At 40.5% G+C, this 24,632-nt stretch overlaps 2 protein-coding genes across 5 annotated transcripts in view; both read right to left on the minus strand.

The window, feature by feature from the left end:
* Positions 1 to 1,651: 1,651 nt before the first annotated feature.
* On the minus strand, positions 1,652 to 3,444 carry rasd1 (RAS, dexamethasone-induced 1). The gene is made up of 2 exons (XM_076033830.1): positions 3,094 to 3,444; positions 1,652 to 2,810 (listed from the first exon to the last, which is right to left on the minus strand). Exons 1-2 carry the CDS (start codon positions 3,362 to 3,364, stop codon positions 2,278 to 2,280), a joined length of 804 nt encoding a protein of 267 aa, XP_075889945.1. The 5' UTR covers positions 3,365 to 3,444; the 3' UTR covers positions 1,652 to 2,277.
* A 4,656-nt stretch (positions 3,445 to 8,100) lies between these two features.
* pemt (phosphatidylethanolamine N-methyltransferase) overlaps positions 8,101 to 24,632 on the minus strand; it is a 38,206-nt gene continuing 21,674 nt past the window's right edge. For 3 of the 4 annotated variants that reach the window (XM_076033859.1, XM_076033861.1, XM_076033863.1), the window contains 4 exons: positions 21,665 to 21,810; positions 17,475 to 17,586; positions 13,795 to 13,869; positions 8,101 to 8,929 (listed from right to left, as the gene is read on the minus strand). In XM_076033859.1, coding sequence (XP_075889974.1) covers positions 8,875 to 8,929; positions 13,795 to 13,869; positions 17,475 to 17,586; positions 21,665 to 21,810 — 388 coding nt within the window. In that variant the 3' untranslated portion in view covers positions 8,101 to 8,874. Of the gene's footprint in view, positions 8,930 to 13,794; positions 13,870 to 16,331; positions 16,381 to 17,474; positions 17,587 to 21,664; positions 21,811 to 24,632 lie in introns of all 4 variants that reach the window. The other variant, XM_076033860.1, reaches the window with a different exon arrangement.

Genomic DNA, 24,632 nt, shown 5'->3' on the forward strand with positions numbered 1-24,632 from the left:
AAATACAGTAGAACGTCTGATTAAATTGAACTGTGGGGCGTTGCGTGACTGCACTCTAGACATTGACATTATTGGAAATGTATACAAAAGGACGCCAAGAAAATTCCAGCTACTGATCTGCATGACTCAACCGTGTCTGGTATATTGCCCAGAGATCTGATGGACGGAGATTGTAGCTATTTGATGAGAGCGCTGCTCTTGATAGTGAGGGACATGATTACAACCTCTTGGCTGAAGCCGCAACCTCCTGACACAATGTACCAGAAGCAGAGAGCACAAAGGGTCATTATTGTGCGAGAACTGCAGCGAGACTACGACTGAAACTAGAAGAAAGTGAGAGAGGATGGAAATCAATGACACTAAGCAGTAACACAGCCTGGAAAACCTTTGCTTTTTTTTTTTTTTTTTTTAAATACATACATACATTTGCCATACATACTTGTGAAGTGGGTTGGGTGTGATTCTATGTACATCTCCAAGTTTTCTAAAATCAAAAATGATTCCATTTCAAATTTCAGTGGGAACAAAGACTTTGCCAAATTGTAAACAGTTCACAGAGTCTAGCAGCTTCAAAATTGGAATGGTCCTCCTCACAATGCAAGAGCATCTCGTCATGTGGGTTGTCTTGTCAAATTCAAAGGTTTTTGCTTCTCTCCTCAGTGGAGCCGTGTGTGGGCGTGCAGCACGGACACATTTTGGCAAATTGAAGCATTCATTCAGAGGTGGAGGAAGAAATAGTACAGGGAACAGCTCCCTGAACATTTGTTCTTTGATGAATACATGCACGCACACCAAATTAATCTATTTAATCCATATAGTTTATTTAATTACTACTTCTAAATAACATCAATATTTCCATATGAGTCAGTCAATGTGAAAATGGACTACAGAAGTCAAAACCTAAATGAAGCTCTCACACATGCACGCACGCGCACATGCACACACACACACACACACACACACACACACACATGCACGCACACACATTTTATTTTAATGAAATCCGTTACGTGTTGGCTAAATTCCATGATTCAGTGAAAGGAGAACAACAGTGTTTCTCTTCTCACGAATGTTCTATTTAAAAAAATAAATATATATGTTTAGAAATGTTATTTGAAAAGGGGGACAAAAGGTATTCAGAAACACTGTGTTTCTCTGTGAGTATCAAACTAATAGCAATGTTTTATGGCAAGAGGTTTTATTTTTTTGATTTCACACAAATAGTCAAACCCACTGCCTCCTCTGTGTAGGAAGCTGAGTGCTTATGGGAGCTAATGAGATTTTGGAGAGGTGAGATCATTAACTTTAGCTGCCATTTCTGCGGAGGCCAATCATGGTTTTCAGACTACTGATTGTTTTATTGTTGTCGCTACTCAATTTAAAGGAATTTCTCCGTACTTTGGACCACATGTCTGTTCACATTTTATAATGTGACTTTTTTTTTTTGCAGTTGCAGCTGATGCATCTGCAAGCTAAAATCCTGGATCACTAGTTTCCCAAAGAAGATCAGGATGGAGGGATTGGTCCATAAAAAAATGTGGTTTTTTTACTGCATTAATACAAATAATAATACAAAGTGTTTGGTTTGAATCTAAAGAGATGAAAATAATGTCTTGAGATGTTGAGAGAAAAGACAATCAATTCCACAGAATTCGTTTATATGTTTTTATTACATATTTAGATTTTCTTTTCTTTTTTCTTTTTGTTTTTTGCAAAATTGACAATCAACAATAAATACACAGTCACAATAAAAAAAAGATTTGGATTTCAACCAAAACATTCAAGTTGTACATCACCGTTATAAAACTATCTTACAAGATGTAAACAGCGGTTACATTCCCCCAGAACTTCTCGTCCTGAGCCAACAGTCGACGTCGTTCTGCTGCTCTGCCATCTGTAACAAGGCATGATGACGTCAACAAAAAAAATATTTATATATTTCTTTAAGCGCCGACGCTCTCGAGTCCCGGTAAAGTATGAAGCCACGTCACACACATGGGCTTTGATTGACAAGCACACGCAAACATTCTCACGTCTTGTGGGTGATGTTGTGTTTTTTGTTTTTTCTTTTGTTTGTTTGTTTGTTTTTTTTTGGCGGTTTGCGCATTCCAGTCAGTGTCCCTGGATCGGGCGCTGCGTCAGGGCGCACGCCGGCGACGCACGGGGGCGGCGGCGTCTCCGCAGGTTGGGAGCTCCTCTCCGCTCAATCCGAAGCGCCAGACTGTCTCCGATCAATGGTGAGATCTAAACCAAGCCGAGTCGCTGACCGACCTCCGCCTAGCTGATCACGCATCTCTCCTTGTCCTTGCCCTGGCCGCCGCCGCCGATCGCCTTCTCCTTGATGTACATGAGGTCGCTGTGCACGCTGGGCCTCCGCGCGCACGGCGTGACCACGCCGTACGCCTCGCCGATGTCCTTCATCTTCTTGCTTTTCACCGACTTCCGGTGCAGCATGTCGCAGTACTGCACGGACACCTTTCGGTGCAGGTCGGGGCTCATCTCGTGCGGCAGCTTGGCCAGCGTGAAGAGCGTCTGGAACATCTTGTCCACGTTCTCGTTGCGCTTGGCCGAGATCTCGAAGTAGGCGCACTGGTCGTCGCCGGCCATCAGCTGCTCGATGTCCTCCTGCTGCACCTCGCGGTGGAACTCGCGGTCGCCCTTGTTGCCGCAGATGACCAGGGGCACGTCGATGTTCTCCTTGATCTTGTTCTTCAGACACGACTTGGTCTCGAAGATCTGCCGCTTGAGCCGCTGGACCTCCTGGAAGGAGTCCCGGTTGTCCAGGCTGAAGACCAGGATGAAGACATCACCTTTGGGGGGGGGGGGGACAGAGAGGAGGGGAAACACGCGTTAATTGCGATGCTTCTTCTTCATGCATGCAGTAAAAAAAGAAAAAGAAAAAGAAAAAGAAAAGAAAAAGAAAAAAATAAACTGAAAATAATTCACATAGCATCATTCCCAACTCATGCATTCAGGTGCGCCCTGCAGCCAGTGTGCACCGAGCGCGCGCGGTGCGCCCACTTCTTGCAAACCACCCGCACTCACACTCCCTTACAACACACACAGGGGGAACTGCATCTTGCGCGCGCCTACCTGTCAGTATGGATAGTCTCCTCATGGCGGGGAACGGATGGTTGCCCGACGTGTCCAGTATGTCCAGCTGGTAAACATCCCCCTTGATCCTGTACAGTTTCCTGTGAAAGTCCTCGATGGTCGGCGTGTACTGCTCTTCGAACCTCCCGTTCAGGAAGCGGGACACGATGGCCGTCTTCCCAACTTTGGTGGATCCCAAAATCACCATCCGGTAGCAGTTCTTGGCCGGGATGGCGAAATCACTCTCGGACGGCATCATTTTCTTGATCATGGCTTCGCGATAGAGATGCGTCGGAAGCAGGGAGGCTGTGGTTCGGCTGCGGTTCGGCTGCGGCTCGGTCTCTGACGCGACTTGACTCTTTTTTTTTTCTGCCCGTCTGCGTGCTGGAGGCGCCTATTTATGCGCCGAGCGCCCCTCCTCCCGTACACGTCACAGCCTAGTGGGTTTCTAGCGGACCGAGCGCTCACTGGCGCGTCAGTCTGTCACTTCTAATAGAAAAAAAAAAAAAAAAAAAAGGAAAAAAAACACAGGGCAGCCGTGGGAAAACATTGACTGAGAGCGCGGCCGAAATAAATAAACTACGAGACGGCGGGGCAGAATGGAGAGCAAGCAGCATACTGAGGGACAAAAACAATAATGCTACACACACCGTTAAAGTTAATGATCGACGCTTCTTCCGCTGTTAAAAACTCGTGTTTTTGCGCTTGAGAGCCGCGCTGACCGCCCCGCACATTCGGTAAACACGAGCGCCCCGAAAGCGGGAATTGTTTCGTTTGTTTTGTGCTCGGAAAAGTGGCGATGTTGTTCAACAACAGCACAAAGGCAGAATCAAACCAAGGTACAAAACGGGAGGGAGAAATTAGAGACAAACAATCTGGTTTGCTTCCATATGTAGATAGATAGATAGATAGATAGATAGATAGATAGATAGATAGATAGATAGATAGATAGATGGATAGATAAGAGTTTTGCATTCATAAGTTATTGGATTTATAACTTGGGCTACAGTTGCACTCATGTTTACGCACAATACCAAAGGGGGGCGCCGAAGTACAGATTTCCCGTATTTCAATGGCACGAGATACTCAAGAACGCTCCGCGTGCAAAAAAAAAAACCTCTGTGTCTACGAGCGGTAAGCAGTTTCTCCTTTGTTTATTCGGCGTTGCTTTCGAGAGATTTTTTTTTCTTCCTGTCATTGCTGTCAAATGCAAAACTGCTGTGCTCCTCACTGCAGCTAACTATCTGTCAAGTGGAGAAAGCTGTTGTCAAACCAAGTAACGCCTCTCCTTGAACAAACAAACAAAAAAACGTTAATATGACAGTAATATTGTTCAAATACGCTGGGGTAGAGTGGGCAGGTGCATTTACCGCTGGACCTCCACGTCCCCCCTCCCAACAGCCATTCAATACCCATGAAAACCTCCTGATTCCTAACAACACACACACACACACACACACACAACTATTATTATTATTATTATTATTATTATTATTATTATTATTATTATTATTATTAATAATGATAATAATAATAATAATAATAATAATAATAATAATAATAATAATAATTATTATTATTATTATTATTATATTAAAGGATCCATCCATTCATTTTCTATCAATGCTTCTCCTGCACTGGACTGCCCAATCCCAGCTGTTTTAGGGGGAAAGTAGGTTACAATCTGGGTTAGAAAACTTAAAAATAAACTGGCAAGTTTGTCACAGGGCCGTTCACACCCCAATTCACACTTAGAGCCAAGTTAGAGTTGCCTGTTAGCCTGATGCACATTTTTCTGGACTGTGAGATGAAGCTGATGTACCCAGAGAGAAGCGACACAGTGACAACATGCACACAGGAAAGTCCCGGCTCAGGGAATCAAACCTGCAACCTTATTGCATGTGAAATTCTACAGAAAAGTAAACATGAAAATGGATTGAGCTTGCTTCATTTTTCTGAAGATTCTTTGCTAAAGTAAGCAGCTCCAGAAAACAGTCCTTTGTGACGTCAAAAAGGACAGTGATGGTGCACTTGTCCCCCTTCCAGACTACTGACCAGACCCCCAGTCAGGTTTGTTTTATCCTTTTGCCTCCTTCTAGATATGATGTTGTGGGACGTTGTAAAACACAGTGCAAACACTGTTCTCTGTCTTGCACGTGGACTTCAGATAATCTGAGGTTGATCAATTTGTGTGGCAAAAAAAAGTAATAAGTGTCTCAAGGAGGGGGCTCTTCAACTCGGCCTCAGGATCTCACCCTGGCTCAACGTCAGACTGAGCATGAACAGCAACTCTGAGCAGTGATCTTGTCAACATGAGAGAGGCAAAAGTGCCTTTTTTCATTCTCTTGTTATAAAAACCCAAATGTCAAAACGTGACCCCCAAAATTAAAATCTCCTTTCAGCATCAGCCAATGTGGAAATTGTAGCCCGGAGCTGTGCAGCTCAGAACAAAGAGCCATGGAGACAGACTTACACCGTAAACGGTGACGCACATCAGGCACGTGACTGGGCTGCCTTAAAGCTTTGCTCCCCACTTCAAAACACGTTGGGGGGGAAAAAAGCTCAGACCTGAAAAACACGAGACAGCAAGCTTCTTCACGTGAATAAGAGAAACAGATTGTGACGCCAGTTTATAATTTCGAGTGCAAGGATGAGAGGATTCCTGGTAGTCACATGAGAGGTTGAGGGGTGTATCTGATATTTTGCTTTCAATAAATGGTTATCTGGAACTTTACTTCAGCTCTTCATTGAATTCAACTTCTTTTGAAGTATGCAACTGACTCAGACTGTATGACATATATGTACAGAGAGAGAGAGAGAGAGAGAGAACATGAGGCATTTATTTTGCAGGACAGACAACTCAATTCAATGATTTCAATAATTTATTTACAAGACATGATAGAAAGTGGGCTAGGGTTTTTATTTTTGTCAAATCAGTTTGAGCGCTGTGGAATAAATTTGGCTTGCGACTTCCTGAGACTCCACCAGTAAAAAAAAAAATCACTGATCAGACCAATCCGGATTTTGAATGGACGGAAATGATTCCGCCCACATGGCCAAGCCTCCTCAAAACCCAACAAATGCGAGGATCGTGTCATGGAGGGGCGCAAAAGCAGCGCCCTCTTGAGGCTGTGTTTTTGGTGGAAGAGTTGCACTGCGAGGACGCAAGTGGCCGGAAACAGACTAGCCTGCTTTGAGTAAAAGGTGTCGGACGAGGTGAAATCTCCCTCACATAAACAAGATATTTAACGAGCTGAGGAGTAACACTGACCCTCTGAGTCCAGGCCACCTGCTGCAAACATATAAAAAAAAGACACACTAACCAACCCCCCCCCCCCCCCCCCCCACCCCCTTCCCAACACAAGAAAACTCCCAAATAAAAAACATTGTTTGTGTGAGGCTTCAGGTGGAAAGAAAATGTCCACAATGCCACTTTTCCGAGAAGGAGAGTTGATGTGAAGAAAACACAGCTGATGTTTGGCTGGCCGACAGAGAAAGACAGCTGAGGAAGCAGAGCGCAGGCGAACCGTGCAGGAACAGGGGGAGGTGGAAAAACAAACGGCGCTGATGGTGAGCAAATAGAAATTCTTCCCGGCAGCTCGTAAAAAGACACAGCGAGAGGCGGAGGAGTGTGGAGCGTGGAGATGTTGAATCCTGCGGCGTGGAGTGCTACAAGTGTCCGTTGTTTTGTTGTTGACTGTGGTATAATTGTATCATCACGTCAGCATCCACGTGCAGCATTTATTAGAAATATCAGTCCCCATGCAGTAGACCTACAGCTATTTTTTAAATTGTGTTATTACTGTTATTAGGTAGCACTTTCTGATTAGGAAACATTTACTATTAATTTATTACTATATTAATTCATAAGCAAATTAAAAGCATACTGTCTTTATTGGTCATTATGAAGTACTTATCACCTTGATCCTTCACTGTTAACTGTATTCCCCAGTACTCACCCACTCCATTTCCCCTTACTTTAACTCTACTTAATGGTGTTGATGGTGAAGTGTTCTCCAATCTCAAGTCCAAGCACTATTAATAACTATTTAAAAAGTAAACCTGGATTGCTCAGGGTTTTAGTGTTTTTGTTTGATTTGTAACTGATCTCCCATGTTTCTCCCATGTTTAGCTCTCTGGCATTGACATATTGACTGATAACACAAGGGTTTGGCTTGTGTCTACACAAGACTCAACACGTGGCAGCCCTGCATCCCCTGCACTACATTGTCCACATGCAGAATTTACTGAAACAAAAATATTGATATTATTGATTCCTTTGGGAAATAAACACAGACCAGAGTAGAAATACAGACCATTTATTACATCATTGCTCCTTGGATGCAATGCACATCAATGGACAGTGGTCTTTGTGTTGTTCCCACTAACGCTTTGCATAGGTACAGAACAGAGTGTCTATTGGTCCTCTCACATATAAAAGGATTGACATTGACTTGACATTGAGTTAACTGGCTGACTTACTGGGACGGCAATATTGTTCCTACGAGGGCAGCATTGAACATGGGGCTAATAGTGACACCAGCTTCGCAAGACTTTGTCAAACCATCACTCACAGTGGTTCAAATGTGATGTCATTAAAACTGAATTAGGTTCTGCTAGGATGAGACAGTGAAGGATGGCAGTGGTTAATGCTTAAGAACACTTCAGGAAAATGATTTCTGGCCCCAATAGCTCAAATATTCTCAGTCTTTTTCTAATAACACCAATGGGTTTTTCCTTTTAATTGATCACAGAAAGGGCTCTTTTATCAATGCGTCCAAATAATAGAATGTGATTCAGCCTGGCAATGAATAAAGAGAAGTTCTTTGAAGAAAAAAAAAAAAAAAAAAAAAAAAAGAGTTTAAAATGTTTTGAACTGAAATGTCACTTTTGAAATGTCTTACAGCCACATTACCTCTGACCCAAATGCAGAAGGTAGCATTTTTCTCTCAGTGGGCAGTAAAAGTGAGGAAAAAACGGCAAAGAACACAAAGCAACAAAGACAACTGTAGACAAAGCTTGATTGTATATTAAGATATGATAGAAGCAAAATGAATATATTTCAATTCAGGAACAAGAATAGTATCAACCTTTAAATCCCACTCTTAATACAAAGCATGATGATGCAACCAAGTACATCACAGCACTGTCAACCAAAACTACAGGTAGATCTCAAAAAATTTGAAAATCATGAAAAAGTTCTAAATTTTCTGTCATTTCAGAAAGTGAAACTGCTGATTTATATAGTTTCGTTAGACAGAGTGAAATTTCAACAGAGGGAAATTTCTATTTCGTATAATTTTGATGATTGCGGCTTATAGATAATGAAAACCTGAAATTCAGAGTCTCATAAAATTGGAATATCACATAAGCCCAATCAAACATTTCTGTTTTCACCACAAATGTCAGGCTTCTGAAAAGTTTGTTCATTTCTATGCCCTCAATACTTGGGTTGGGTTTCCTTTTCAGGGTTTTCATTATCCGGAAGCCGTCAAAATGACAAGAAATAAAAGCTTGAAATATTTCCCTCTATGTGTAATGAAGCTATATATAATTTCACTTTCTGAAACGACTGACCAAAAATATTCAACTCTTTCACAATATTTTATTTTTTGAGACGTATGCTTGTATGCTCGAAAGTGGCTCAGCATGACTTAAAAATAACGACAGTTTGTGGTGAGAGAGCAGTTTGGAGAAGCTGACTGGTGACGGTTGTTCACCCTCCCACCGTCCGCTCATCCAAGAGAGGATCAGGAAACATCCGGGTGGGGGTGGGGGGCATCATTCACGCTTTTGCCGCTGACTCCTTTCCTGGTAGATCGCCGCAGTGAATGGTCTGCAAATACAGCAGAACAAACAGGTAATGGGATGATAAATCAGAGGCTGGAATGCCGTACCAGGCTGCGCCGGGACCGCGTGTGTGCCCAAGCGTGAGGCAGCTCCGGGGTTTAGTGTGGTGGACGATAGCGAGGTGCCTTGTGCCCTCACACGCTCCCGCGCTCCACTGCACACTCGCACGCCTAGCGACGGCCGGCCCTGCGTCATCTTGTAGCAGAGAGTTCCCTCCAGGAGGGGCTCCAGCAAATCAGTGGCCTCCATCCAGACCAGGCCGTATCCTCAAGCAGTGCCAGCGAGTGAGAAACAACGAATCAAAGAGCAGCGGGGCGGATATTTCATCTTTCTGGATTTAAAAGTTTGGTTGTTTTATGGAGATGCAGTTTTTTTTGGGGAGGTTTTGTCCATTTATTGACAGAGCAGGTGCTGGTATTCAGTTTTTACAGTGTAGCAGACTGCTGACCAATATCCACTATGCTCTCACATTTTATATAGAATGTGTCCTGCTGTATACATGGCATGCGATGTTGCCACACAGAATCTGTGATTTGCCACAGTGGCAAGAAGTTGCCATTGTGGGTATTAAACACTTTTAAAAAACGTTTTTCCTCGCATCCTCCTGTTATCTGACGATGACAACAGTAAGATAAGAGTAATCACCCCCTCCCCCCTCCACACACGTGCACTCACACACACACACACACACACACACACACACACACACACACACACACACACACACACACACACACACACACACACGCACGCACACACACACATCACAGACATCCTTATTAAAAAAAAGAAATGTTAATGTCATCAAATGACTTAGTTAAGACACAACTACTTTGTCTTTTACTTCTCTGTGTTTTTCAGGGGAAAAAAAAAAAAATCATCCATCTGTACTTCACAGTGTATCTGAAACTCACTAACGGTCTTATGAACCTGAGAGCCATGATTTTACTTAATGGACTTGCTCCGGTCACACACTGTTCCTCACGCACGGACCTCTTCCTATCCCGCTGGTCACTTATTTCCTTTCACCGTGCGCTTTAAAATTCCACCCAGACGCCAGCGTAACGAGTCCATTCAGAACACGCGGCAGATTGGAAGATAAATATAGAGAGAGAGAGACACCTGGCTTTTTTCCCCAATTCACACTTTTGGGCTTAATAACACAGTAATGGACGAGCTCCAGCAGAAATTGGTGCAGCTGCACGGACACCTGCGCTCTCTTTCCCAGCTTGTGTAAATGTGTTAGACCCCATAAAAAGCCGCTGTAAACTCTTACCTCACGCTCCCTTTTACGTCTAATATGACTTTTTTTCATTTTCCCAGTTAGTTTGCCATTATGAAAATGGCAGAAAATAGGTTAAATTTTATGGGTGACTTGTGTAACAACCTTCATTTTAGCGGGATGAAGGGATGTGAATGATTTATATGGAGGCTACACTTCAGGTTGATGACAATGCAGGTGGCAACTAATGTATTGGGAGTGGATTCACCCATATTCACTCAAGGTCCAGTGTGTAATATCTGGCCTGATTTACGATTTTTACATTGTTGAAAGCTTCATTAACTGCCCGTAAAACACATTCATAAAAGTGTATACTTGCAATACAATAAAATTAATTTGGTCTTCCTACCCATAGAACGGTTGTTCTATGGGTATATATATATGTATATAAATGTATATATATATATATATATATATATATATATATATATATATATATATATATATACATATATGTATATGAGAATATACATAGATCAAGGGTCTTGCTGCCAGTTAGTTGCCATCCTGCACCACCATATTTCTAAATGAGCCTGGTGTGGACAATACAGCCCGCCTGACAGTGCGTTTCATATTTAGGGTGACTGCTCGCGTCCTCAAATAAACCAACAAGGCAGAAGGTGGCCAAGGTATCCAGGTTTGGTTGCGCAAACCACTGTAGTTCACTGGCAAAGTCAGGAGAGGGAGGGAGAGAGTAAGAGCGCTGCAATCTGAAATGTAACCAGTTGTTGATGTTGCTGTTTCTTCTCAAAATCTCCAAATATTACACACTTATTAACCTTTAAAGGATTTCATCGGCTTCTCAGTTTTTAGAAAATTTGCTATTTCAACCACTATAGACAATCAGTACACATACTGACATAAAACTATATCTTCTGTAGCCATTGCTGCTGATAAAAAATATCACAGGAAAGGTAATATATGGATCTTGTTGCTATATGAAGACAGAGCCATCTTGGCTTTCACATTAGTGAAGCAGTCTGCTAGCCACATAGCTCGCTACACAACGAGCTCGCTATCTCACTGCTGTAGCGACGATCTGTTATAAATATCGCAGGCAGTCTGTGTAACTTATTTGTCACAGAACGAAGGTTAATCCTTACAACTTTACAACGCACGTGTTGAACGTGTTACACGTGTTCAAAAGGCATGCTGGCTATTGGCATGCGTTTTGGCTATCGGTAATGATTTGATCTGACAGTTGATTGGGTGATTTGTTCACGAGCAACATTGCTAACGTGAGACACACTTCAGTTTCCTGTTGTGCAGTTGCCATATCACAGCCTCGCAGCTGTCACTGGTTGTGTTCCCATGGCTCTTTCAGACGCTCCGCTAGACACCTGCAGGCGCAGGTGCAGAGAGGAACAAGTGACTTGTTGGAGGATCTGCTCCTGGCTCTGCTTCAGACGATCAATCAATTTATGTCAGTTACATTCTTGTTGGATTCTACATGCAATGCCAAGTACAGCTGCAAGGTGACCACACACATTGACAAACATCCCTGTGTGATAAGACACACACACACACACACACACACGAACACACACACACACACACACACACACACACACACACACACACACACACACAGACACACACACACACACACACAGACACACACACACACAGCTTAATGAGTGAGCATCCAGCAGCAGCTGCTGCTTTCACACAGAGCTCTGTCTTCTTTCTAACTGGCTTATGCAGTCGCTGCATGGTTGTGTGTTTGGGGACTAGCATCTTTGTGGAAGGACAACCAGAAGTAGGTCAGACATATTTTTTATTTATTTAGCTCTTATCTCCTTGTTTTCATCGTCAGATGGCAGGAGGAAGAGAGGGAAAAGCCTTTTAAAGTGTTTAATACCCACAACGGCAACTTCTTGTTGAATAGCTTAAATAAAACATTAACAACTTTGACCAAAAATACATTAAAAAATCATTACAAACGTGCCAACAGAAGGAGTTGGGCACAGGAATAGTTCATTAGTTGGTGACGTGCCAAACTACGGGTTTTTATTTCAATCTGATACTAAGTAAACCCAAGTGGTATGCTGATATCATATGGAAGCTTTTTAAAGCATATGTTAAGAAAAGGGAAAAAGGCAAAAATATCAAACAGCAACTAAGATTCTCTGTGGCAACCAAACACTGATAATACACTGCTTAGCTCTCAATAAACATAGCACAACAGGAAATATTCCATATAAAATGGAAGAACATACAAACAAACAGTTGAAAAGTTAATGTTGGACAGAAGTAATCAGATGAGAAATGCTCAACTTAATTGCTTTGACTTTTTCCTTGGCAGCAGTGCTATTTGAAAACTAAAATAAGCAGTGTCTCTCATATAATGCATTTGGAGTCTGTCAATAAACAGAAACTGATCCGGACTTATTAAATGTTGTCGTTTGATTCTAACTCATTCTGACTTGTCAATCCATTCAATTAAAAGCCAACGACCACAATGAATGAGTGTTTATAGTTGCCACCAGTTTGTAAGGTTCCTCCTCCCCCCCCCCCCCCCCTCAATGAAGCAGTGTCACGGAAACACATTATATTTGCACCTCTGGTATCACAGATTCTGGAGTTTGAATATATAAACTCTAATGTCAACTCTTATCAGAGAAGTGATCCATATGACCACAACACATTTTTACATTGAAATACTGCATTGCTCTTCTTTTTGGCACTCATCTTGTATTCAAAGTTGAGGTACAAATAAGAAACAACTGGCACAGAGTGGAGTATTCAAAAAGCCAAAACTGGGACACAATAATAAACAAACGCAGCTTGAATTTGGAGCAACTTGACCTTTGGAAGAAAGGATCAAATATCAGGAATAATGAAAGCCTTTTTTGTTTTCTTGAAAAGTCTTCCCCAGAGGGGGTTTCCTGCGGTCTTTAACAATCTTCCTCTGAGTGTTTTCATGAAACCAGCATGGAATGAAAGTTATACTTGAGAAAACAGACACCTCAATGTGCCTCCCTAAATGTCTCTCAATCTTTCAGAATATGGGGAACATTTTGCGATGCAAGTGAACTAATGAGTGTGTGTGTGTGTGTGTGTGTCTAAACCAGACTAACACCGATAATAAGCCCACCCAGAAAGTACGAAACAGTCGGACTAAAAAGAGAGCAGAGCTCCTGCGCATGTGCTTACGTTTAAAAGACAAGATTTGACCAGCTTTATAGAACAACATTTTTTATATATATATAAAACATAAAGCATGTCGCTGACACACAAATCCATCATGTTGTCCATTAGAGATCCAATTAGACTTGGTTTTCTGGTGAGATTTAACTTTTCATTCTTACAAGAAGTTGCTAAATTCATGTGAATCCAAATATCTTTTTTAAATGATATTAATACCGATAATTTGACTTAATAATTTAACTTTCTGTTCCCAATTTAAAGTAAGTAGAGTAAGTTAAACATTTCAATAAAAAACTGTGCAGTAAAAAAAAGCCCTGTGAGGGTGGTGGATTTCCAAATCTGAGACTTGAGTCTTGAGTGCACATTTGTTGATGAATTTGCAAACTTTTATTTAATCCATTCCACTTTAACGTACTCACCCCTCAAATTTGATGGCCACCTTGTACCCCACAGCCACAAGGAGAGTCAGGACGAGGCCGACGGGACTCGCACCACTGCAGACAGAGAAGAGAATGTGTGATAAGAGACGAAAAGGCATTGGTTGGATAAATGGTTGAACAACAAAGTGTCCGAATGCCAAAAGCTCATTTGAAGAGACCTCTCCCTCCAAAAACACCAGGCTATGTATGTTTACTTTAATTTACACAGGAAGTAAACGTTCTACTACTGGACATCACACTGGAGTAGGAAGTTAACGGAGCTCAATGGTTTCAGTGACCTAAAAATCTGTCTGTGTGTGGACAAAAGGCGGAAGAAAGAAAGGTACATTTGTCTGAGACAAACAAACAAACAAACAAACAAATAGAACACATGCACGCGTGTGGACGAGGTGTCAGGGCAGGTCGACGCGACCTTGGAAAACAAAGCATTTGCTTTTGTTTTGTTGCAGAGCTGCAGAGATTCTAGTGTACAGCCAGTCTCATCTATATGTAGGGCAGCAAGGACAATATAAATAATAATAAAAATAAATAAATAAATAATAAAAAAGTGAACTTCTGTCTGACCTGCGGATAAATACATGTTCATTCCTCACACCAACCTACATAAAGACACACATTTACATAAATGCGTAGGAAAAAATGTAGCTACAGTTAACCAACAGGACAGAAGAACCTGAAAGTAGGAAGGATCTAAATGAAACATGCACATTGCACACGTATGTGCACACACACACATCTTTCCATTGTATAATATATACATATACATATATATATATATATATATATATATATACATATATATATATATATACATACATATATACATACATATATATATATATATACATACATATATACATACATATATATATATATATATATATATATATATATATATATATATATATATATATATATATATATATATATATATATATATATATATATATATATATATACATACACATACATACATATATATATTATATATATATACATATATATATATATATATATATATATATACATACACATACATACATATATATATATATAACTTCTTTGGATGCCCCAGTGCCTAAATGTGACATTCAAGATTTGCTATGTCAATATTCAATAGTACAAAAAAAGCATTATTAAAGCCATTGTGAGCAGGTCTGCTGTGATTCTGAGGGTAATTTAATTGAAATTATGTCTGCAGCTGCTGGCGTCATGTTGTTGCAATGTGTGTGACCCACAAATCTGACACAGTGAGTAAGCAGACTTTGTGTCGTCATCTCTCCATCACCAATGACCCAAATTGCAAACTGGTCAAGCTGTCAGCTGATCTTCCTGTGCCAAAATTGAAAACCGCGAATAAAAGGCTTAATTTCAGAAACAGAATGGATTTAGAGCATGTTTTTTTTTTTTTTCAAATTTGTGCAGAATTTCGTGACACTAATTCTTTTGTGCCGTTACCCTCTGAATGTTGTTCATTTTCAAGTGCCCCATTTTGCACCTTGTTACGCTACGCGTGACTCACGATCACTGAACAAATAATTAAGGTTAGCTAGTAGGTCATGTGAGCATGTGATTGTTTACACTTTCTTTTTTATTAATGGTAATGCAAACTCATTTGTATGCTAACTATTAACCAAGGATTGACAAGCGTCCAGTGAAACAGTGAAATGTCATATTTGCTCTATCTGCCAAAAGAAAAAATAATAAAAGATAATAACCATTTGACCAACACTTTTTTCTCCAGTTACTGACCTATTTTTCTGAACTTTATCCACTATGGGGCCCATGAAATAATCTTGGCCCTTTCAGTCAATCACTGCATCTTATAATTATCATCAATTTTAGTCTCTAGGAGGTTGCTCTGAAGGACTTCCCCCTTTTTCCCCCCTCAAAAAACTGGGTTAACAGCATGTCTTGTGCTCTGTAATATAACTGCCACATGCTCTATAGAAACCAAACACACACACACACCCCATCATTGACACGGAGTGTTCGCATTCGTGGATCTGTTGTGCCTGAATTCACAGACACATTCGCGTCACAAGAGACGCAATGGACAAATGGGGATAAAGAGAGAGAATGGATTTTGTTTGCGTGTGTCCTCTGTAGAAGTAGCTATAGAGGGCGTCCAAATGGGTCACATTGTTCAGAGAAATCAAAAAAATGAACTGAACCTCAGATCTTGATGCTGTACAGATGAATTGTTTTTATGCCTTTAGATTGTTAGTTCTCTCCTGAAAGAACAGACCTAAATTAATATTACTATATCCGACTACACAAGTGCAAAAGATAATTTCGCAGATTCCAAAATATTAATTAATGGCTTGCAGACGGTGAAATTTAGTTTCTTGGGTATTGGGATTTGGCAAATTAATGTTGTGCTGTCAGGGAGTTTTTTTTTTTATAAATTAAAATTTATTTATTAAATCTGGAAATGGCCAAGGTCCTCTTTAACATTGTTTTTCTCTCAACGTGTAATTGCAGTCTGCCTAAAGTGCCAGTACTGCAGCACCCACGTTACTCTCTTTAGCAGCAGGTTTTTGTCCAGGTCTTCTTCTGAGGTTGCTTCACACACATCAAAAGACAAAGTGCAGCTATAAATATCACAGTCAAAAGATAAAACTTTTGGTCCAGACCTAAAATAACGACTAAAAAATAAGGAACATTTTTAATCATCATTATTAATATGAAAACAATTAGAGCTTACAGACTTACAGACAAAATACGTGAGAAATACTGAGTAAAGTTGGAGACAAGAAATGTGTCCTTTGGTTGTCTCTGTATTCTTTGCATCCATTTAACACACAGTGTCACTCTTACACAGTCGCTAACTTATGTTTCACGGTTTCGGTAATTCACATGAAATTGCTTTATAAAAGCACTATTGTTTTTATTTTTAAATTTGTAAACCAAATTGTTGGCTTAAAATTGGTTTGACAATTATTCACTCTCTCCTGGGCTCCTTGTCCTCCTGGTTTTAGGCTTGTTCGGCTTTCTTGGTTCACGCAACATGACTCACCCACACATTACGCTCATTACAGATTCAGTCTCTCTCCCCAACTTATGCCTACAGCTTTTAGTTAATGTTGTTTATTAATCACTCTAATTGGTGCTATTAACTTGACTTTTGTCTTCTCTCTTCTTTGTTTCCCTCCATTGCAACAAGCTCTTAACAATCAGACTTAATCAGATGCAAGAAAAAAAAAGAAAATAAATTCAACGCACACTTACCACTAAGATGGCAAGACTCCATTTAAAAACAAAAAGCGTGTACAAAAACAGGGGCCAGAGAGCTTTTATGGGCACTCCAACTTTGAGACACCTGCCTGCTTAATCAGAGAGATGTGGACACAGTCGTCATGGAGACCAAACACAGAGAAAATACTTTCCCTCTCCATCTCTGACAGAGAGTAGTCAACTTGGGGAGAAGAAAACAATATTTTTCATTTACAGGTAGCAGCTGATTGTCAGCGGCATCTCATATTTAGAACCCTGTGAAGCACGACACACAGGTGTGAGATAGGCCCTCAGTTCGATTTGCATAATACGAAAATATCAGCGTATTACTTCAATGATGAGCCTACTAAAAAAAAACAAAAAAAAACCCAAAACAAACCAAACTCACTGAGAAACACACATGTACACATGTTGACACTTACATGAGAGCCAAGCCGAGGTAGATTGCAGTGCTGCCCCAGTACATCGGGTTCTCCATGAGGTTGAAGGGGAAGGCCGTTACTTTCTTGTCCATCAGGATGCCAAAGTAATCACCTGTGAGACAGACGCAGTGAGGTCATTATCCAAACACGTGTGTTTGTATGTGTGTATACACTGTCTGAACCACTTCGATAAACCAGGAAGTGCATGTATTTATTACGCATTGACTGAGCTATACATAAGGGCGGCCCCTTTATCAGTCACTTCCACTACGTTCAAGTTGTATAACATTTTTCATTATGTATGACCCTTTTAACACAGCAAGTAGGACAATAAAAAAAGAGAGATTATATAAACAATAATGTTTGGCTTTTTGTTAAAAAGGCATTTTCCAACACTGAAATTAGCCTCTAGAAGAAGAAAATGAAAACTGAATTTTGACCTTTTTAAAGTGATGACTCGGATCCCATTCAGATTTAAAAGCCACACTTATTTTTTCTTTCTCAAGTCTTTGTGCCCTTATGTTGATGGCTAACCTGGATTTTCGGCAGAAGAGTGACGGCACTGTTGTGGGCCACAGCTAAGGTCTGTGTGACAATTGTTGAATGAACACTACTAGGTCAACTTATAAAAGAACTGCGGTCTGTTAGTAGCCTGTAGCCCAACAGAAAGTAAGAGAAAAACCTCTTGACGGCTTCATAATAAAAAACAAGAGCAATCTAAACTTTGGCAGTAAAATGTGCTGCATTTACATGGCGTGCGGCAGAGCACACAAGCGCTACAGCAAAACAATACACATGACAATATAATTTACGAAATATATATACCTTAATTGTGTATTTTATTATTATAATAGTTTTACATACAGGCAATAGCGATACATTTATTTCTCTATATACTTCATTGAAGACCCAACCTTGCATTATTTCCCTCCAAAATATACTTTCCCGAACAGCATAAGGGTCTTTGAAGCTAGTCTTGTATTGTCTGCACTAAACAAGGCTCCCTGTTCTATCAGTGGACATAGTTAGTAGTAACAGTATTATTTGCTTATTTTCACAGGCAAACTTTATTATCCACTTTTCCTACAGGAGAACAACTAGAGGCTGCTGGAGTTGAAACCATAGTTCAAGTTATAAACCTTGATTGTCCTGTTGGCTTTGTAATGCCATTAGAAAAATACCTCCAATGACTCACACATCGATAGAGGGCAAATTGTGGTATTTTATGGTGCCATCAATAGCTGCAGTCTGCTTTTCTTAGGTTTGTCCTTCTGGTCTAATTGGATTGTGTAGATCTTTCATTCTGTCCCAGTGCCAGCGGTCTCTATCAACAGGCTCCAATGACTCACGATTCCACACGTAAAACAAATAAGGCGCATGAAAACACCAAACAAAGCCAGAGGCAATATTCTTTGCTATTTGGGGGCATATTGTTAATGTATAATGCCAGAGGAGAACACAAAGGTAGATTCAGGTGAGAAAGTCAGAGTGATGTAGAAAAAGTATACAAAACCTTTTCCTGAGTGGTTTTAAATCAATTAATAAATGAATCAAACTTCGAAAAAACTGAACATGAAAAATGCAAGCATTAAGAGCAATTACGGAACAAACAAGTGATTTGAAAACAAGACACTTCCATTTGAGGAATTTCATTTGCAAATCTCTAATATCTCAAACAGTTTGCTGTGTTTTTGGATTTGTGGTGAATGCAACCTTACTCCTTAAAAACAGCAGTGGAAGTTCCCACGTTATACAGAAGGACAAAAAAATATATTTGGCAGTCACTGATTCTGCAAGTTGTTTCACTTAAAAAGATGTGAGAGGTCTGCAATGTTCATCATCTGTACACTTCAACTATGAGAGACAGAATGTAAAAAAAAATCCAGGAAATCACATTGTACAATTTTCAAATAATCTATTTGTATAATGGTGCAAAAAAAATAATTATTTAGCACCTACTAACAAGCAAGAATTCTGGCCCCCTCACAGACCTGTTACTTCTTCATTAAGAAGCACTTCTACCCTCCACTTATTATCTGTATAAAAGAAGCTTGTCCACACCCCTAAAAAGTCAGACTGCAACCTCTCCACCATGGCCAGGACCAAAGAGCTGTCTAAGGACACCAGGGACAAGATTGTACCTGCACAAGACTGGGATTAGCCAATCTACAACAGACAAGCAGCTTGGTGAGAAGAGATCAATTTGTGGTTGTTGTCTTAGAAAATGGAATAAATACAAGATCACTGAAAATCTCCCTCAAAATCTCACATCATTGGGTGCAAATGATCTTGAGAATGGTGAGGAAAAAGCCCAGAGCTACACAGGGGTAACTGGTCAATGACCTGACCAGTGAGAGCTGGGACCACAGTAACAAAGGTTACTATTAGTAACACACGTCGTCATGGATTAAGATCCTGCAGTGCTCGAAAGGACCCCCTGCTTAAGCCAGCACATGTCCAGACCCGTCTAAAGTTTGCCAGAGACCATGTGGATGATCCAGAGGAGGATTGGGAGAATGTCATGTGGTCAGATGAGACCAAAACGGACCTCTTTGGTATAAACGCCACTAGCCGTGTTTGGGGGGGAAGAATGCCGAGTTGCATCCCAAGAACACCATGCCCACTGTGAAGCATGTGGGTGGAAACATGCTTTCGGGCTGCTTTTCTGCAAAGGGGACTGAACGACTGATCCGTATTAAGGAAAGGATGAATGGGGCCATGTATAGAGAGATTTTGGGCAAGAACCTCCTTCCATCAGTGGGTCTTCCAGTATCTGACAATGATCCCAAACACACTGCAAGGGCAACGAAGGAGTGGCTACGTGAAAAGCATTTCAAGGTTCTGGAGTGGCCTAGCCAGTCTCTGGACCTCAATCCAATAGAGAATCTGTGGAGGGAGTTGAAAGTCTGTGTTGCCCAGTGGCAGCCCAAAAACATCACAGCTCTTGAGAAGATCTGTATGGAAGAATGGGCTAAAATACCAGCTGTAGCGTGTGCAAACCTGGTGAAGAACTACAGGAAACGTTTGACCTCCGTCATTGCCAACCAGGATTACATTACAAAGTATTGAGGTGGACTGTTGTTATTGATCAAATACTTACCGTTATACAAATAAATTCTTTGAAAATCATACAATGTGATTTCCTGGATTTTTTTTTTTACATTCTGCAACAACAAACCCCAACACTCCAAGTATTCTAAGCTACTTGCCCAGATGGGGCCTTTGGTCTCAATTGGTCTCAAAGGAAGGAAGCAAGGTACAAAAAAGAAAGAAAGAAAAAAACACTCTACATACAAAGTACAAACAAACATCCTGACAAGGGAGAGAAAATGGTCAAAAAACAAAAAACTCACAAAGAGGATCAGAAAGGAAACACAAAGGACTCAATTGGAGGATTATTTAAATCACTTTTTCAAATTTTACAAACTCTGGGCGACAAGCAACTTGGCAAACATGACTTGGAAGGACAAACTGACCCACGACAAAGGGAAACGCAGACAATACACACACACACACACACACACACACACACACACACACACACACACACACACACACACACACTCTCCCTATGATGGGCAACGTGGAGACAATCCATGTGGCGAGGACTAATCTGACAGGTGTGTACACAATATGGGAGTTAGGGTAAGGAACAAGGGGAAGAAAGTGAGTACAAAAGAAAACAGGAAGTGAAGATGAGACAAGGTGAAACTCTAAACATGAACATGACACAAAACTTGACTGTTTTCAGTTCATGACTGTCATTACATCTTTGAATCAAACATGTTTAACGCTGACGGTTTAACACTTGCAAAAGGATCAACTTGGCAACCACACTCAAAGCTATGTTTGTGAAGAAATTTCATTTTATTTTATGAAGGCCATTTTCACATGGGCAAAGATTGTGTTGGGTCACGACACAATGTTGAGGGTCATGGGTCTGACTCACCAAAGGAACTGACCCAGAAAGCAGAAAGCTGGGATTTCTACAGCCGTGAGGGTAATGCCCTACTTATTCTTTTCTGGATAGATTTGATGGCAGGAAGACACATGCTTGTCTCAGGGACATCTGAGATGACATTTGGTCCGAAATGTGCACGCAACAGGCTTTTATTTTATTCACTGTCAGTGTTATGGACTTAAAGCTGAATATGCAACGCTTTGAGGGAACTGGGTGTATTCGTACAAACCTAGGAAGGTTCCAGTGATTCCGAGAGCCAGGAAGCTGCTGACAACCAGCAACATGCCAACAACTATGAGGCCTGTTCCAATGTAGAAGACGTCTGTCCTGTCCATCATCTCCCACCTGGCCTGGGACTTCATTGCCACAGTCATACTGAAAAAAAAGGAAGTAAAACACCACCATCAAATAATGTTGAAATTGGACTATTAAAAGACAAAGTTCTGTCTTGTGCACGTGCTATTCATTTGGAAGACCGGAGTGGTGCACAGTAAGCAGCAAAATATCAAAATCAATCATTTTAACGTACTGTGATCCATTCCAGAGCAGCTAAAACGGGAGTGCTATGAGATCATGTCCAGCTCCTGGTCAGAAGTCTGTATGCTGAATTTTGAACAGTATGGCGCAGACTATCTATTTTTCTTTTTTTTTTTTTAATTTAAATATGTAAAAATACAGGTACTACCCAGAAAATTAGAATATCCCGAAAAGGTTGTTGTATTTCTGCAATTCAACTTAAAATGTGAATATGACATATTATATAAACAAATAATGTGCAAATCAATATATTTCAAGTTTTTATTACTTTGGATTTTGCTGATCAGGTCTTGCGGCTTAAAAAAAAAACTCAAATTCAAAAACTCAGAAAATTAGTTTGTGGGTTTGTGGTTTTAATAAGCTGAAAATCTTAATTACAACAAAGAACTGCTTGAGATGTCAATTTGTGTGTAATGGCTCAATAAAATCTGTTGGTTTCATCAAAATGCCATTTCTCTCATTGGCTGATAATATCAGCCAGTGGATTTAGAAGATCGGAAATGGTTAGATGGCCAAAAGACCTTCTGTGGGCACCACATTCGAACTGTCAATCAAAACTTTTCAGACAGTCAAATATTTTCCCTTACACGGAAGATGTTGATGTCCTGGAGAATAAAGACGAATTTCTCAGATCGAATGGATTTTTGCAATTTAGATCTGTGAACCGTCTACTTTTGGGGGAACAATTTCCTTCATCAAAGACAGACTATTCATGAAAAGTTATGTGTTTTTTTTTCACCTTTTTAAACATTCTAACGTTTTTTGAGCCTTCTTTCCTCTTCAGATCACATGATTTCAGGTTTGGGCAGTTGCACAACATAGTGGAAAAGGCCGATGTGTTTACATGTATTTGTCCGAGCATGAATACGTGTCCCTGAGTTGCTAAATGCAAAATTCTATGTTTTCAAATAAACTGAAGGTTTTTTTTTGTGCAATAGTGAAAACTGGGTTACAGGGTCTTTGCTGCAAGTATTATGGTGTTTTCTCTTTGTTATCCGACGCAAGGGGTGTAACGTTGTTCCAGGAAGTCAGACACAAAGGACAACCCCTGGGCTGTCTGGTAAATAAGGTGCACGGCACACTGCTGGGATTTGGATTGGAAAAGAGATGGGAAAGGGGCCATGAGGGATGGCGGTGCGAGTAGGGGGCCATTGGGTACGAGGGGCTGACCCTATGGACTCACTGTTATGAGTGATAATGAGTCGCACCTCTGGCATGAACCCTGTCACATCGGAAGATACGTGAAAACGTGTCTGCAGCCAAGTTAAAATCCTGCTTTGTTTGACGCCTGCAACTCTTGAGAAACGATACGACGTCTGCCGTCTGTCTCATTTCCTGTCTTTCTATGGAAGAAACTGAACTGAAAATGCATAGGTAGTGTTTGCTCAGTCACGAAGGTCAAGGACAGAAGGAAAAGACCTTTTCAATGGTTTGATTAAAAAATAGAAAAGGGTGAACTGGAGCAAAGACGGTTGAGTCACTAAAATCCCAAATGCAGCATTTTGCTTAGCAGACTGCTAACTGATTCTTCACTACTTTCATTTCATGCATTCTGTTGCAAATGGTCTTTCCAACAGAATGTAGGACGTTGCCAGTTTGTTCAAGTTATTCAGGTTTATTCAAAAATGTCAGCTTTAACATGCGGCTGATGTGGGATAAAAAAATGAATGCCCAGCGGCGGCGACCATCGACACAACCTCCCATTTTCCATTTTCCTCGTAGCCTGCAGTTGACCACTTTTACCAGGGAGGAAAACTTTCTATCTTGATAAAAGTGATGCAGCAGCAGAGGACCTCAGTTAAAAACTGTCACTGTCACAAACTAAAGCACAACAGCGAAAATACCACACGAGTCCTGATCTTCCTCTGCACAACAGCACAACACCTGTTTTATTGATACACGTGTTCCACCCGCGGACCATTCTTACTGATTGACTCCAATGTCACTTTCTTCGCAAAATTTTATCCTTTTTTTTTTTTTTACAGCTGTCACGCGTATTAAAATACTTCTTAAATACTACTTCTTTTTAAGATAATGCACTGTAAACGTTTCCTTGAGCAGCAGATTATTGATCAAATAATGAATTAAAGAAAGTGGAAACTTTCCCGAGTTTAAATATTTGCTTGAAAGTTTTTTTTGTTTGTTTTGTTTTTTGTTAGATGGTTTTAATTAAAATACACACGTGTGACAGCAGCCGACTCATAGTGCTTGCCAAAAACATATGACTAACTAAACGTGAATCAATTCTCTGCGGTGCCCTCACTGGCAGAGAACAGCACTTGGAGATGTGATGAGAGGCTAAAACTGAAAAACTGAACTGTATCAACATCTGACTAAAGTCTCTAATATGGAGTGCAAACATATTGCAGGCTACAGGGATAACAAGCTGGTGTGTCATGTTTGTCGCTACAGTGCTGGTCTAAAATCCTCCTTTGTTCGTTTCAGTCAGATAAATTTAGATGTTAGAAATTGTTTCATGAAAAACTTCACATTATGAACTGCAAACTAGTCAGCCTGGTCCTTTTGTGGAACTATTTGTGTTAACGTAGTAAAAATACATGATTAAAAACCAAATACATTAAAATGAAATAACAATATTTTACAGTATTTGGATTTTTTTTTTTTTATTATTCATTTAATGGAGCTGTTGTAAAAAATGC

The sequence above is a fragment of the Nelusetta ayraudi genome, unplaced genomic scaffold, assembly GCF_046127955.1.
Source record: "Nelusetta ayraudi isolate G7.1 ecotype Tasmania unplaced genomic scaffold, CSIRO-AGI_Nayr_v1 ptg000042l, whole genome shotgun sequence".
Classification (NCBI taxonomy): Eukaryota; Metazoa; Chordata; class Actinopteri; order Tetraodontiformes; family Monacanthidae; genus Nelusetta; species Nelusetta ayraudi.